This window comes from Eurytemora carolleeae, unplaced genomic scaffold, assembly GCF_000591075.1.
Source record: "Eurytemora carolleeae unplaced genomic scaffold, Eaff_2.0 scaffold629, whole genome shotgun sequence".
Lineage (NCBI taxonomy): Eukaryota > Metazoa > Arthropoda > Copepoda > Calanoida > Temoridae > Eurytemora > Eurytemora carolleeae.
In genome coordinates this window covers 51433-68962 of record NW_019396768.1, presented here as the reverse complement: position 1 = coordinate 68962, position 17530 = coordinate 51433, and the positions used below count along the sequence as shown (strand labels likewise).

Genomic DNA, 17530 nt, shown 5'->3' with positions numbered 1-17530 from the left:
GTGCTATTCATAATCACATAAAAAATAAATCTATCATTTTTATTTCTAAAAGTTGTTCATCCATCGTCGAAAAATACTAACAATCCACCACCAGTTTAAATCTTTATAGTGAAACAAGACTATATATGTTGCTTATAGCCGGCCAAACGGCTGGATCGAATGGGCTGATTTTTTTTGTGGACACTCATGGGTGGCCGGGGGGTGTTATCACAGAAGAGAATATTCTCTTTGTGTGTTATAGGTTAAAAAAAACTCGAAAATTTTTGTTTTTGTTTGCAAACTTTTTTTTCCAAATTTTTTCCAATTTTTTTTTCACGGGCAAGGCTTGCCTTTCAGCTAGTATCTATATAAAAACAAGACATTAATACATATATGTTGCCTATAGCCGGCCAAACGCCTGGACCGATTGAACTGAAATTTTTGTGGACACTCATGGGTGGCCGGGGGGTGTTATCACAGAACAGAGAATGATCTCTTTGGGTGTTATAGGCTAAAAACAATTCGAAAATATTTGTCTTCAAATTATTTTTTTCCATTTTTTTATAAAAATGGCAAAAAAATACTATTTAAGACGTCTGATGAAAACTCTGGTTCCAAGATGGACGCTGGTGTACAAACAGAGAGTGAAGTTAATATTGCCGCCATGAACGGTAATTATTCAGTTTTTAAGGCAAAAAAAATTCCCGCGCGGTTATACTGAGTTCTTAAATCAAAATTTGGAAATCTTCTGAAACAAGTAACCAGGAAGAAACCCAAGAATGGCTCCAAAATGACCAAAACTATGCAGGAAATATGTTCTCAAATGGAAATGGATTTAGCTGATTAATGTTATCAGAGCTGAAAACTTTAGAATGTGATATCCTTAATTCCGATCAGTTAATTAATCTTTAACAAACTTGGTAATACAATATATTATACAAGATGTCCCACAAAACATGGTAATACAACTATATATACAGGGTGTCCTTAAAAAACTTGGTAATACAATATATTATACAAGATGTCCCACAAAACATGGTAATACTACTATATATACAGGGTGTCCCACAAAGCATGGTAATATTAACATATATACAGGTTGTCACACAAAATATGGTAATAGTATTTATATACATATACATAAATATGTAGTAAATGCCCTGTTCCAATAAATTTAGTTAGATCAGTACCAATCCAGGTACGACCTTCTGTAATCTCAATATGTATCCCACAGATATAACTTGCTCTCGAACTCGCTTGTCCGATAAATAATACCCAGTTTGTATCAATCCAGGCACGACACTGTTGTATTCTTTAATATGTATCTGTCTTTCAAGATATAACTCCTGCTGACTGTTAGCTAAAATACTCAATCTCTATTAATCCAGATATGACGCTGTTGTATTCTTTATTATGTATTGCTCAGATACAACTATAAGTTCTCTATAATACTCAATCTCTATCAATCCAGATAAGATGCTGTTGTATTCTTTAGTATATATTGCTAGGATACAGCTAGCTCTCTATAATACTCAATCTCTATCAATCCAGATATGACGCTGTTGTATTCTTTATTATGTATTGCTCAGATACAACTAGTTCTCTATAATACTCAATCTCTATCAATCCAGATAAGATGCTGTTGTATTCTTTAGTATATATTGCTCGGATACAGCTAGCTCTCTATAATACTCAATCTCTATTAATCCAGATATGACGCTGTTGTATTCTTTATTATGTATTGCTCAGATACAACTAGTTCTCTATAATACTCAATCTCTATGAATCCAGATAAGATGCTGTTGTATTCTTTAGTATATATTGCTCGGATACAGCTAGCTCTCTATAATACTCAATCTCTGTCAATTCCAGATAAGACGCTGTTGAATTCTTTAGTAAATACTGCTCAGATACAGCTAGTTCTCTATAATTCTCAATCTCTATTAATCCAGATAAGACGCTGTTGTATTCTTTATTATGTATTGCTCAGATACAACTAGATCTCTATAATTCTCAATCTCTATCAATCCAGATTTGACGATGTTGTATTCTTTAGTATGTATTGCTCGGATACAGCTAGCTCTCTATAATACTCAATCTCCATCAATCCAGATAAGACGCTGTTGTATTCTTTAGTAAATACTGCTCAGATACAACTAGTGCTCTATAATAATCAATAGGTTTAACACATTCTTCTTTAAAAGTTATATTTTTTAAATGTTTCTTAATTCTTAGAAAAGAAATTTTACAAATGTTATTTTTTTTTGTTAAAACTGACANAGATAAGACGCTGTTGTATTCTTTAGTATATATTGCTCGGATACAGCTAGCTCTCTATAATAATCAATCTATATCAATCCAGATAAGACGCTGTTGTATTCTTTAGTATGTATTGCTCAGATACAGCTAGTGCTCTATAATACTCAATCTCTATCAGTCCAGATAAGACGCTGTTGTATTCTTTAGTATGTATTGCTCAGATACAACTAGTTCTCTATAATACTCAATCTCTATTAATCCAGATAAGACGCTGTTGTATTCTTTAGTATATATTGCTCAGATACAACTAGTGCTCTATAATTCTCAATCTCTATTAATCCAGATAAGACGCTGTTGTATTCTTTAGTATGTATTGCTCAGATACAACTAGATCTCTGTATCTGTCTTACAAGATACAACTTAAATCTGTCTTGTTCACTACACAAGGATATATTATACTCTAACACCGTAATCAAGCGGAGTATTATTCCAACTAACATTTATTTTTAGTTCTTTGGTACAGGTTTGATTAATGAATGTAAATACAAGTTTTAGGCAATTATTTACAAGCGTAGTTAGGTTTAAGGACTGATAGGTTTTACACAGTTATTTACAAGCATAATTAGGTTTACAGATAATGTACAACATAATATATCTAGGTGTATTCAGGTTTGCTACTATATCTATTACATATATTTATATATAAATATGGTAATACCCTTATATATTTACAGGATGTCCCTACCAACCCAATTTAATTATTACAGTGTGTCTCCACTAAACTATATAATGATAAACACCCTCTCCTCCAGGTTATGGTGTGGTTCCCCCGGTTGACCCCAAGGATGTTTACCTGGGTCCTGAGGGTCAGCCCCTCTTCCACCTAGTGGATGATCATGTTCAAGAGATAGAAAGCAAATCAGTTAAAAATATTCAGAAACTTGTTAAGTATTTGTTAGAGGTAAGGTTAACAATTTAATGAAATAAAAAAATGTGTTTTTTAACAAAATTGTTTATTTTTTATTTTTACTTTTATCTCCTTTATAAAACAACAATTTCAAAAGCAATATCTATAAATCTAAAAGTGCATTCAATCTCTATATGTAGGTGGTTGAACAGGTTCCTAAATATAGAAGTAAACGAGAACTGATCGCTGTCCGGTCATTCTATACCTGGATCACTAGGAATATCAGGTTAACCTATTTAACACTTAAAGGGGCGGTAAGTTTGACCCTCCATGCAAAGATTGCAATACGTGATTTACAATGGTACGCATAAAAGCTATGAATTAGGTATCTAAGGTTTTTTAAAAGTTTTTTTTAGCAGTTTATATTCATTTGTGGTTTGTCTGCAAAAGTTGCTTGCGCATTTCTCCCTTTTAAGAGACTGTGGAGAAATTATCAGAAATAAACACTTTTCGAGTCAAAAAACGAAGTTTTCTTCCACTTTTTTGATCAAATTATGGCGTAATGGGTATTCTGAATTAATTAATTGTTATGAAGAAATATAGGCTTAGTCAGTCAACTTTCAATTTCATTTGACAATTTTTAGAAAAAACTCACAATAAAAAATACATAGTGCATGAAACAATTATTATGAAAATCTAAATCTAAAATTTAAACCCTTTTTCTAAAAATTCTAAATCAAAGTTTATAACCAACCAAATACTAGATTCCTTCATCAAATGATCTGAAACTTGTAAACAAAATAACTAAAATAAACAGTAAAATATCTAGATATGATCCTGGCTATATGGAAGACGACCTTGAAACAGCTGATATTCTCATGAAGAAAGCTGGCGTTTGCCGCCATTATGTCAAACTATTCACAGGTTTATAATCTTTTTCAATTTTACAAAATCTGAATATAATTTGTGTGGTCTTTGATATGTTGAAACTAAATCTCAACATCACATCTTAAGTTTTAATGCTATTTTGTAAAAAATGCGGGAAATATTTAGAAATGTGTACACTAGCAGATATTAAGAACCAGAGTATTCAAGGATTTGCCAGGAAAACAGATTTTAAACCAGGTAACCACAACGATTTAAAATCGTAGAACATACAAGATTACAGAGTTTATACTTACACCAGGATTCAGGCAGCCAGGCTTGTGTTCTTTAACAGAGCAATTAGGATTCATTTGATTTTGAAATTTTAATAGGATAGAAAAAAAGAAGAAAAAAATTCCGATTTTACATAAATATAAAATAAAAGAAGGGAAGGAGAATATATTAATTTTCTAATAGATCACGTTTTCTAATAATAATTTTCTAATAGATCACATTGTTTAATAATAATTTACTAATTAGTGGAAAGGGTTGCGCAGCGCAGCTAGGGAGGCGCATTGTGTTCAAAAACGATTGGAGTTTTTAAATTTAACTAGCATTCGTTTTCAGAAAAGTCGAATTGTTAAACCTTAGTTTTAAGCTTTTTAAAACGAAAAACGAAATGACAAAATTATAGTTTTGAAGCAAAAAGGATGGTTTTTGTTAAATTTTAAAATATGTTCTCCTTCAAGCAAGGTGTGTAGATTCACATTATTAATTTTCCTTCAAATATGCTATATTTGTCGGTTTTTTTCAGAAACGATCGTTTTCATTTCAAAAAGATCGTTTTCTTTCCAAAACAATCGGTTTTATTTCTAAACGATTGTTTCCAAACCGATCGTTCTTAATCAAAGACAATCGTTTTCATTCCAAAACGATCGTTTTCATTCCAACACGACCTCTTTTTTCATTTTTGAAAGCTATCGTTTCTGGTACGATCATTTTTCTTCTTAAAAGTATCATAACTTAGTTTCATCCCTTTCAAAAACAATAGTTTTCGTTTTTGTTTTGAGATTTTTTCATTGTTAACAAACCGAAACGTTTTTCAAAATGTCAAAACTGCCCATCCCTATGCAGCACTTAGAAAATTGCAATTTTAATCTAAAATGCACTTAATGTCAATTTGCAAAAAGTGCATAATGAATTCCGGCGTAATTAGAGAGTTCGAAGTAAAACACTTTAAAGTTAAAACAGTTATCAAGTTTCGTATGAATAAAGAATTCATGAAATAAAAATGTCATTTATAAAGATCTAAATTTTGTTTGATGAAAAAATAATACTAAATAAAAATATCATAGAAATTTTCATAATAAATAGGATTAAAATACATTTTAAGGTTTAAAATTTGAAACGTTGGAATCATCAAAAAAGTTTTAATTAGTACTGTACAAGTGGCAAAGATTTCAATGCCCAATTTACAACGCTTCCCTTAAATTTAACCTTCATCTATTTAATAATGAGGGAGATCTTGTCGTGTGGCTTCATAGTTTATAATTCTGACAATTCCTTCATGTTTTCCTGTCGTAAAAGTGCATAAGTCACTTTACATATGAAGTAGAAAACACATAATAAAACAAACGTGTACACAGCCCTTAAAATAGATGAAAATTCATTCAGTTAATTGAATGCTAACAGACTTGTAAGAAATAGCTTAAAGGAATTGAGTCTTTGCCACAAAGTCAAATTTTCAAATCCTAATATCTTTGCAACTAGATGAGCCTTTAATATTTCAAAATTAGATTATTTGATCTACCAGAATTCATAGTTTGAAATATCAAAGGTCTACGACATTAGGCTGAAAAGATACAAGGTTTTTGTGGCAAAGATTCAACTCCTTTACCGTATTATTTATAAACATGGCTTTCTTTTTAGTTTTTATACTTTATGAATAAATCTTATCTCTATAGAGTACATAGGGAGGACAGGCTGTGGGCCATTTTTCGGGGTCCCCCCCCCCAATTTTACTTAACTTTACTGCATCCCTATTGGCTGAGTCTGAAATTTTTTAAGTCAATGAACATGTATACAACCCGTTTGATTAGTTTAGTTTGTAAAGATAACTTTAAAACCTCAATGTTTCTACCAAAATATTAACGTTCAAGTCCAGCCAGAAAAGCTCCTAAATGGAGTGAAACTTCAATACTTAAATTGCATGCCACAATATAGATAGATATGTAGAGCAAAATATTTTATTAAGAATTAATACCGTAATTTAGAATGAACTTAAATCACTAATGCAGACATTTTAATGTTAATGTTTACAACTTTAATGGAGTTTTTTTTGACGGAATTAATTCCATTATACCTCAAAAGTTTCTCTGTTCGTTAAAATATTTCCGATACTGACTAAAAATACTCAGAAACAGCATAAACTGCAGTTTGTTTGATGTATTGGACCACTCTTTAATTTTGAAATTGAAGAAACTTCAGTCATTTGAAGTCAATCTTGAAGGCAATAGAGCAAGTTGTACAATTCACATTACACATACGTAGTCTAGTGATTCAAATTTTAACCGGTGTTCCTGAGTAACTTTTTAATATTGTTCAGGAGATGAGTTTGATGAGAATAGTGAGGTCCATGCTTGGTGTGGAGTTTATATTGATGGCTCCTGGAGATTGGTTGATCCTACCTTTGGAGCTGGTATTTATATTACAAAAATAGGATTATAATATAATATTAACATGAAATTGCAATAATTGTTAAAAATGTTAACTGTTTGTTCAATTGATAGACATTGCACTTCTTTCGATTATTTAAAAAAGAAAAAATGGATGTATAATTGTATTATACCCATATTGTCTTCAGACTTTTCTTGGGTAATAACATGTTCTATATATTTGCATATATAATAGACATCCTTATAAAGGCAGGGTTGCCAATATTACGTTCTTTAACTGGATTGGGACTTGGAACTATGTCAACAGTATCTTAAAATAGAGACGTCTAAATCAAGTATTTCAAAGGATTATTTACAGGAAGTTATGATCACACCACTGGAGAATTCACTCAATCCCAAGATGAGTTCTATTTCCTAACGGACCCTAATCAGCTGATCTATTCTCACCTACCCTACCATCCGCTGGACTCAGACTATCATATCTGGCAGCTGCTGGCTCAACCAATATCTTTGCAACAATTCAACGCACTTCCTTTCCTTACATCAGAATTCTTCCAGGTACTTACAAGATAAAAGATCGAAGTGGATGTTGTATACATAATTTAATATCAATCCTTCTGTTTAGATGAAGCTAAAACTATTGACAGATGTCAGCTGTCCGTGGATAATCTACAACAATGACAAAATTGAAATATTAAGCTCAATAGTAGTTCACTACAGGGTAATCATTTGAAAACATTTTTTATTTTAAATTTACTTTTTGTAAGAACTAAACCTCAACGACAATCTTTCAACCATCCAGCAGCTGAAATTTTTCAAATAGAAAATATCAATTTAATACTTCTGAGTTTACTTTTCCAAAAATATTTTGATAAACACTTAAGGGGCTTTGTAATTAATTCTAAATGACTCACCAGTTTGATGCCAGATTTATCACTTTATCTCTAAACCTTTATTTGAGTAAGAATAGGGGAAACATCCTTTTTTCCCAATTGTAGTTTTTTTTATTAAAGTTACTTGCAAATTTTGGTAGCAGAGACAATGAAGATAATTGAGAGAATTTGTCTATTTCCAACACAGAAAAGTGTGTTCCCCATAGTTGCTTTATAGTTTAAGGTTTAATCACTAATCAGGCCTGAGCTGGGAACTTTAGAATGGTGGATATCAGGATTAATGCTTGATCCACCCTTTTTCTTAATCTCCAGATTAAATTTTGCTTGTTGTCCTCATGAATTTCATCTCCAGATTAATTATCAGATCGGGATTAAGGATATCACATTCTAAAGTTTTCAGCTTTGGTCATATAACTCTTTATATGAAGGAATCTTATCAATGCGAGAACGAGAACAGATCAAAAGCAACTTTTCTAATCCAGCCTCCCATCATAGATTCATATATATTTAGGTTGGTAAAATATTATTGATTTATTTCCATACTTTGCTTAGGGTTTCTAGATTTTCTTATCTTTGTTAGAAATTAATCATTTATTCCTAAAGCCACATATCCTTCTAGCTACAGTAGTAAGCGATTAAATCAATATAATGAAGACAACTTTTTTATTTAAGTTTTGACTGTAAATAAGTTTTTTTTCGAATTAATTACAAGTAATTAAAGCGAAGGTTTTTAAATTGATTGCTTCTTTTTGTTTCCATGTTTAAGTTAATCCATGCTGTTTTAAAGCTTGATATAAATCAAAATATAAATCGAGAGTTGTCTTTATTGTATTGATGTATGTTATGAAAAGAAATAGTTTTTGATAAATCATTAGAATTTTTTTTTCCAGTGAAAATTTATTCAACTTGAATTTTTGATATATGATATTTTGTTGAATATTAAAAAACGAAGCCCTTCTATAGCCTCTACCCTGCTCTCTGAAATAATTTATTTCGTTTAAGTCCTATACAACATGTGTTTTAAATCCATTTGCTAAATATATATACATTGGCCATTCTCCTTTATACGTTATAGACCAAAGTATGTGCTCTAAACCGGATAGACCACCACGTTATACCGTACACCTATAGGCAACAACATTTGCTCTATATTTCATAAATCACAACATTCCCCATAGACTACGGTATTTGCTCTATACCTTATAGACTGCAACATTTTCTCAATACCTAAATACCACAACATCTGCTCTATATCTTAAAGACCACAACATCTGCTCTATATCTTATAAACCACAACATTTGTATACCTCAATGACCACAAAATTTGCTCTATTCCTCATTGACCACAAAATATTTGCTCTATACCTTTGTTGACGGATAACAGCAACACGCTAGACAAATCAGGATAATAGGCCGGTTAGGATTCTGGTGGGGGATGTTTATTATCCCCAGACAATTCTTTCCCGATAGGCCGCTCAAATACACACACAACAGAGTAACCCCGTCTCAGAAATTCGATAACAAAATCTTTATTTCCTAAAAAATAACATAAATTATAGGTCATGGTTACTTGTACAATGTTATAATGAATGTTAATAGTAGAAAAAATCTTACGAATTATTTAAGTATGGTCGGGGGTGACTTATTTGTTGATCAGTATTGAAATACGTTTTTTAACTTCTGAAAAATTACAGTTGAATATTTAACGAAATTCACTAATGCTTCTTATGAAGATATTTTGCTTAACTTTAATGATTTCACAACAACGAAAATATTTTAAGCTCCGTCGGAGGAGGACAAGGGAATTGCGGGCTGAAAATTTGGTTTGGCTGTCTCCGACAGGAGATTCAAGTTGAAGATGACATTTTATAGAGGTTTTAAAATTAATGGTTAACAACCTTATAGACCACACACTTTTGCTCTAAAATTGCTCATCAAAATGCCAAAAGGTATATTTTAGGTCTTTTTAGGTACATGTCCAATTTAGGCGATGTGTTAGTTTACAATGTACATATAAAGTAAATTATTTGTTCTAACAAACACTCATGCAAAGCTAACAACATTTAGAGCAAGTGGCCCACAGAGAAATTGGCGGGAAAGAGCAAATGGCAATAGAGCAAACTAACTCAGAGTAATTGATTTCTACTACCTTTATTTATTTAGATTATTTGCCAAACCTGAATCTCAGATAGTTGATGAATTTACCAGATTGGAACTCATCTGCTCTTTTCTAATCCAAGCTGATAAGGTAATATTCACTCTTCTCTAGTTGATGAATTTACCAGATTGGAACTCATCTGCTCTTTTCTAATCCAAGCGGATAAGGTAATATTCACTCTTCTCGAGACTTTTCTTATTTGGGAAATTAATTTAATCTCAACATCAGGTTTTTACTAAAGTGGAAGGTAATCAAAAAATTATTTAATGGAAAAATGATTTTATCTTGCTGATATTGTTTCTGCAAAAAATGCCTTTTTCTATGCAATTGCCAATCAAATCAAATTTATTAGATTACTACCAATTTAGGTAAAAAGGAGACAGATTCAATTAGAAAACAATATTAGACTTTGTAGGTTTTAGCAGTACAGTAATGTGCATTAATTTAGGCGTCATGAAACAGAAGTCTAAAGCAGAGGCAAATTAATTTTAAGAGTTTTAAGTTTTTTCTCTCTGTTTAGGTTCTCCCTAGTATTCAGCCTTGGCCTAGGAATGATACTGCTTGGGGTTTCAACTCAGAATATTTTAAGGAAAATCCTCAACATAATTAAAAATTCTGTTTAAAATTAGAATTGACTTAAATCAATCTGTACATCAGTATGGAATTAAATCAACAAAATTTTTTCATAATGAACCATTACCAAACCTTTTCATAACGGACCATTACTAAACCTTTTCATAATGAACCATTACCAAACCTTTTCTCTTCATTCTTCTTATTGGAAGAGGGTGATTCAATTCAACTGTCCTGTTTATCCGTTGATAGTCTCTACTGTACAGTGTACATACAGATACTATACTATAGTGTGTACAATGTACATACATATACTATACTATAGTGTGTACAGTGTACATACATATACTATACTTTAGTCTGTACAGTGTACATACATATACTATACTATAGTCCGTACAGTGTACACATATATACTATACTTTAGTCTGTACAGTGTACATACATATACTCAAGGAGAATTGAATAGAAGGAGGGGGCAATAGGGTTTCTGTAAACTTTGCTGTGACGTTTTTGGACTGCTGAAGAACAAGTTTTTTGCGTAACAACAATAATAAAGATTGTAAAGAATAACACAAATGATAAACAGACATCTGGCGCATCTCTGGCGTTAGATGAAGATTCACCGTATACTAACTCGATCATGTTTGTTCACATTAGATCGGCTGCCTTTGTTATTGTTGTTACGCACAAACTAGTTCTTCAGCAGTCCAAAAACTCACAGTAAACTGTACGAAAACCCTATCGCCCCCTCCTTCTATTTAATTCTCCTTGCATATACTATACTATTTGCTTTAGCTGCATGCAAGGTAATCATGCAAGGAAAGTTATTTTAGAGGTGTACGCATTTTTTGTACTGCAGTGTACTGTCTTTGGGTGGAAAAGTAAGCAGAAGACGGATGTCACAGCCTGACATGTAATCAATTTTCAAAAAAATATTTGATGAAATATTCTGGTCATAGGAAACTATTATGTGAATTATCAAAATTAAATGCTTTGCTCCTCCTCGAATACTAAACGAAACTGATGCATCTATTCTTGTTTACAAATTACGCCCAAAAAGAACTGGTTTCAATATGTACGCAGAGTATGCACAACCGCAATTAACTTTCCTTGCATTAGTACCTGGACTGCATGCGTGTCAGTAAGGTACAAATGAACCGGAGTCTACGGTGTCTCAATCTCTATAAGGCAAAGCCTTTCATAGTAGAACATTTTAACTACATTGTTTGTATTCATCATCCTTTCCCAACTCGGAATTGTTCTTGGATGGGAGTTGGCCAGGGGCGTATCTAGCTCTAGGTGAAGGGGGGAATCAAACTCCCAATAAAACTGTGATGGGGGGGGGAAGCACCAAACAAAACTTGATAGCGAATGGGATGCAGTTTTTTAAGGAATTTGTTTTGGGATTGAGTATTCTAAGCGCTCAAAATAGCAAATTACTCTTAAAATATGTAAAAATATTGCCACCTTAGAACTGTACTTTACAATTTTTTGTTCAGGCATTCAGACATGAAAAATACTTACATATAAAAGGAAAGCTAGTAAATTAGTGTCTCAGGAAAACAACACAGTTTCAAAATACCAATTTAAATTTGCCAAAAATTTATTTAAATTTTCATTTGTATTAGTGTTTTTCTTACATTTTTTATCATTATATTCAATTTCAGGAAGCTATTTTTTTATAAGTTTTTTAGTTTTAAACCAGGCAATAAGAATTCCAACTAGAATACAATTTTGCTTTTGTAAAATTTCTGAAAAATGTTTCAAAATTTAACACACCTAATTTCATTTTGATGTAACTGAAATGTTACTAAATCTAATCAATTCTGATAATTCTGATAAACTTAATTTTTAAAATTGAAAAGTATTAAAGTCGATTTCTTACAGCGTTGGTTAAAATTTAAAATCTACAGCTAACTTATAGTTGGTCTCCAGAAAAGGGGAGGTCAAAATAAACTCTTTACCTCCCCTTTTTCCAAAGGGGGGGGGGACTTTGACCCCTTGACCCCTTGACCCCCCAACTGTATCCGCGACTGGAGTTGGCTTAAAAAAAATACTCCACAACAAAAGATGTGGGAAATCGAAAGGGGTTACACTCACAGAAATCTACAGAATTTTCAAGTAATTTTGAGGATTTGTCTAGTTGGGCTGTACTCTGGTTGTTGAGGACCCTGGGAAATGGGACGGATCAAGTATAATAATGACTCTAGGTTCTAAAGTAAGTAATAATAACATGCAATGAATTCACAGACAGAGCAACATTGATTAAGAACACTTTTTATAAATAATTTCCAAAAGAATACTTGCAACATTTACATGGGATACATGGAATTTCAAAATTTATCCAGCACTCTTGCCTGTGTTAATAAGTAAATCTGATTGAGAGGTCACCAATTGTATGTTAACCAGGGAGGGGTGCATGTTATATACATACAAACACATAGTAACATACATACAGTGAGTTCATTAAAACTGGAATAGGAAGAGTCTGAAACACAGCAACTTTATGTTGTAAAAAGTTCTCAATACAGTAATTTTCAAGCAACTGGTAAGTATTTTCTATTAAAAGCCTCAAATACTCTTAATAGTGTATGTATGTTGTATTCAATCCAAAATTTTATTTTTTGTTGTCCACACATCTGTCTATTATTTTTTCTATTGTTAAAAGTTTTTTATTAAATATTAATAACCTTATAAACAGTATTCTCAGGGTTAAGTATCAATGTTGAGAAAGCTGCAATTAAACTAAAGGAAAAAGGTCTTGTTTCCTGACTGGAATTCTTGAGCTAAAATAGCAATTCTTGTAAACCTTTATAACATGGTCTTATCCAAGTTACTAATGCAAGGAAAGTTATTTCTGAGGTGTACACATTTTTTTGTACTGCAGTGGACTGTATTTGGGCGGAAAAGTAAACACAAGACGGATGTCACAGCCTGACATGGAATCCATTTTTCACAAAAATATTCTATGAAACATTCTGTTCATAGGAAACTATTTTGTGAATTATCAAAATTATCAAAATTAAATGCTTTAACCTCCTTGGATAATAAACGAACACTGATGCATCTATTCTTGTTTACAACTTCCGCCCAGAGAGAACTGGTTTCAATATGTACGCAGAGTATACGCAACTGCAATTAACTTTCCTTGCATTATAGTACCTTGATCTAATCTATCTAGGTCTCTTTCAAATTCTTGCATCGAATCCCTTTGATGGCTTCTGCCCATTTATATGATAACAAGGTTAGAATTAATCAAAGAAAATTGTGAAAAAAGGTGAAAATCTAGTTATGGAAACGACCAATTACTTATTTTCTTACATAATGGCTAAGTGTAAAATATCAACCGATTCACAATTAATTCCTATTTCCTGTTTTAGTACACAATTTTTAGGATTTAAGTGCCTTTTTCATTTTGTAATTTGTATCTTAAGTATAGTAGAAAGGCATCAATAATTTTTTAATGTAATTCTTTAGGGAAATGAGATTATTGAAGATACAAAGATTGGAACACTTTATATTATATCCAGGTATCACACGAATTGTTGAATTCATAGAATGTTTTTCAGTGTTCAGAAGATATGTGCTAGTTCATATTTTACCAAACATTATATCAATTTGTTTAGAAAAAATCCTTTACCTGGTTCTGTAATACAAGAAGAAGCGGCACTGTCAAGGGGAGTTCACACTTTGGTGAAAAAAAAAGAAACATTATTTACAATAATAAGCCCAAATAATGCTGGATTCTACAAAATGGAAATCTATGCTGCAAAGTCTCCAAAGATAAAGGGGATAAAGATGATTATACCCATAGGAAACCATGTCACTAAATCATTTCACCAATAATCTAAAACCGTAAGATTTCATCCGGTTTTTGGAACATTGAGGGCTTTCAAGACACTTACCAAAAAAAGGATAATTTACTCAAAAAGTTTTTGTTTGTTATTTTTTTCAAAACATTGTTTCTGGAAGAGAACAAAAAACCTTATCTAAATAGCCGAACATATTATAATTTGCATATAAAAAAAGATATTGAAAGTCCTTTACTTCTTAAATATTGATCTAATTGGTAAAGACTTTATTTTATTTTATTTGTTCAACACTTGTGACGACCCATCTTTTTTTTTAATCATTAAAAAAATTGATTTCGTTCTTTCTTAAGATTATCTTTCATTTTCCTTCTATTTCGTACATTTTCTCACTGAACTATTATCAGTAGAATTGTTTGTTCAGTAAAAACGTTCGTTAAATAAAATCATTTGTTCAAAATAAAGGTTGTTTTTTTTCAAAAATTTGTCTGTTTTGTAAAACTATTGTTTTTTTAAAAATTTGTTCAACAAATTTTATAACGGTTTTGTTTTGTAATTCATTAATTTTTAAAAAATGATAATTTTTTCATTTCTCTGAATGATCCATTTTGTTTAAGTCCATTGTTTTTTTTTCCCTGAACCGCATCCTCTTTTTGAAAGTTTGTTCTTTAAAAGTTTGTTTGTTTAAAAGAAACACAATACCATCTCTACTAATAGGATAAACTTTTTAATTTGAGATTTTTAGATTTATTTTTGGCAACACAGAGAACAAGAAGTTTACCTACAAAATTCCTACCCACACAATGTCTCTATACATGCAAAGCAATTCCTGTCTGTCCCAAAACCTTTAGTTATTGCCGGGTGACATGGTGAATATGACAGTTGCTTCATTTTTGGTTGAGGTGAGACTAGGACAAGCTGGTGATGCAATACTTCAAAGTAAAAGCTTAGGTATATTTTTTTTCATTCAAAAAATGGTTTCTTAAAAAATATTGAATACAACAATTTAGAGATGATAGCAATTGTAAAATGTAATATCACCGTAATTCTTAAAACTTATATTTAAAGATTAAAGCATAATTTTTTTTCAGGAAACAACAAAACATGTTTTTAATATCCGCTAAATTTTCTCACTATATATCAGAATAGTGGGAAGAAATTATCAGCAAATTAAAGATGACTGTAAAATTTTAGTAACTTTTTTTATAATAATCTATGATTTACAGACTAGAAGCTCTAGTTAATAAATATTAATGTGAATCAAAACTATAAATATTTATATTAATATTTTCATGGATATATTTATATAATATATGTTGTATATAGTATATTTATATGACAACTGAAAACTTAAAAGGTTCTTGCCTTTATCTTTATTGACGTGGAAAATCAATTTTCAGATGCACTTCACACTTTTCCTTTGAAGCTTCCACCAATAAATAACATCAGGTCCTTTAAACTTTTATATAAATTTGAATAAATTTAAAGAAATACAACATGAAAAAAAAACAGCAGAAATGTCAATCCGATTGCGGCCAATATTATTATAACATTCTACTCAGTTCATATTCTTTTACAAAAAAATGGAAAACCCTAACCAAGTTCTAAAAAATTCAATAAAATATGACTCAGGTCTTAGTTGTCATTGTGTCTTATTTACGGCTTGGGCTTTCGGATTAAAGTTGCATCTATTTTTCCAGAAAGTTGAGTTCTAAAACCAGAGCTGAAAACTTTAGAATGGATAAACTTTAATCCTGACTTCTTGATCCGAATATCAACTGTGGAAACTTTTCATTTTAGTCCTTAATCAACTCTTTTTCTCTCTCCTTGGATATCCGTTAATTGTTTTCTCCAATGAGAATATTTCTGTCCTCTCATTGGTTGCCCGCTTTTCTCTGATTGGCTGTTACAGTTTCTCAGATGATTAAATATTAATTTGAATTTAATCGTTTTTCATACACTTTTAAGATAATCTTGCAAGATTATGTTAATCTGAGCTGAAAACTTTAGAATGGTGGATATCGGGATTAATGCTTAATCCACTCTTTTTCTTAATCTCGAGATTAAATATTGCTTGTTCTTCTCTCATTTTTAATCTCCAGATTAATTACCGATCAGGATTAAGGATATCCCATTCTAAAGTTTTCAGCTCTGGAGATTAAGAAAAAGAGTGGATTAATGCTTAATCCACTCTTTTTCTTAATCTCCAGATTAAATATTGCTTGTTGTCCTCATGAATTTAATATCCAGATTAATTAACAGATCAGGATTAAGGATATCTCATTCTAAAGTTTAATATTAAATTTGGCGGATTTTCATGGTTGCAATTGGCGCATTCTGGGTTTTGATGTCAATAATACTCAACATTGCGCCTTATTCTCCACTAAAACCAACCAAGGTCCGGTTTATTTTCATGGTTCTAACAACGTAAGTCCAGCATAAGATCGGGAAGCTGTCAATCGCCTGACACAATCTGTCATTAGAGTTGGGCCTAATTGATTGGGTCTTACAGTTGGGTATAAGAAAATACAACCCAAGCCGAAGCTTTTAAATCCCGGGCTCTGGGTAAGTACAATATGAGCGGAAAGAGAAGAGAGGTCTCTCTTGGAATTAATTTGTTCCATAAAGATTTGTATATACAAAGAATTTCAGTGACAAAATTTCTATTAAGGTCTAAAATGAATAATAAGCCAAGTCAAGATGATGTTTCTCTACCAGAGTTAAATAAAATGGCTGCACTGCAACCAGATGAGAATTTTAGGTGACAGAAAAAAAACATAAACAGAATTATTGAACTATTACCAGTGCTGGGCAAAGCATTTTAAACACAGCAAAAAAACCATAAATACTTGATTTAAATACGATACATTGTTTAGGGAAAAAGAAGAGAGTAGAAGATCCAGTATTTGGAATCCTTTGTCTTTATTCTCTGCTGTATCATCTCGAAAACCTTCAGTAGCACCAGAACATTTGGTTAATCATGGCAGATTTTAGAAACCCTTCAGAAAAATAGTTTTAACAGGTTTCACATTAATCCGAAATGCTACTTCTAGTTTTCCTATGTTACCAAAACGAGAAAATTTTAGTTCTATGGATTAAACTATTAAGTCAAAATTTAAAAATTTAAAAATTGGTTTAAATTTTCGGCAAAGCATTTTGGCAACTATTGTTTGTCTGAGTAAAAAATATTTCCACAGTGTAAAAAATAAATCACTAAAATATGTTAAACAACTAAGGATTGTGGAGTATCTGAAAGTAAAACATTTATAATGTTTATAGTTTTTTTTTAAAATTCCCATTCCCCATTTTTGCAAACAAGAACAAATTATTAAAATTGACAAAATCTGGAAAAATCTCTTTTTTCAAAAGTGAGTTCTAGAGCAAATATTTTTTTACATGAATAATTATTG

The 17530-nt window shown here is 31.3% G+C and overlaps 1 protein-coding gene across 1 annotated transcript; it reads left to right on the top strand.

The window, feature by feature from the left end:
* The first annotated feature begins 570 nt into the window (after positions 1-570).
* LOC111708442 (uncharacterized) lies at positions 571-17477 on the top strand. Its single transcript, XM_023481820.1, has 19 exons — positions 571-650; positions 3051-3199; positions 3346-3431; positions 3975-4069; positions 4199-4270; positions 6615-6707; positions 7043-7242; positions 7310-7405; positions 8006-8088; positions 9741-9825; positions 10256-10324; positions 12455-12529; positions 13493-13555; positions 13789-13841; positions 13938-14125; positions 15003-15071; positions 15521-15569; positions 16792-16881; positions 16997-17477. Exons 1-19 carry the CDS (start codon positions 599-601, stop codon positions 17112-17114), a joined length of 1785 nt encoding a protein of 594 aa, XP_023337588.1. The 5' UTR covers positions 571-598; the 3' UTR covers positions 17115-17477.
* The last annotated feature ends 53 nt before the right edge of the window (positions 17478-17530 follow it).

Coding starts and splice junctions, on each gene's coding strand:
- LOC111708442 (XM_023481820.1), top strand. CDS start 599: ATGGACGCTGGTGTACAAACAGAGAGTGAAGTTAATATTGCCGCCATG. Junction 9,826..10,255: donor TTCTAATCCAAGCTGATAAG/GTAATATTCACT, acceptor CTCTCTGTTTAG/GTTCTCCCTAGTATTCAGCC. Junction 15,570..16,791: donor CCACCAATAAATAACATCAG/GTCCTTTAAACT, acceptor ATTTCTATTAAG/GTCTAAAATGAATAATAAGC.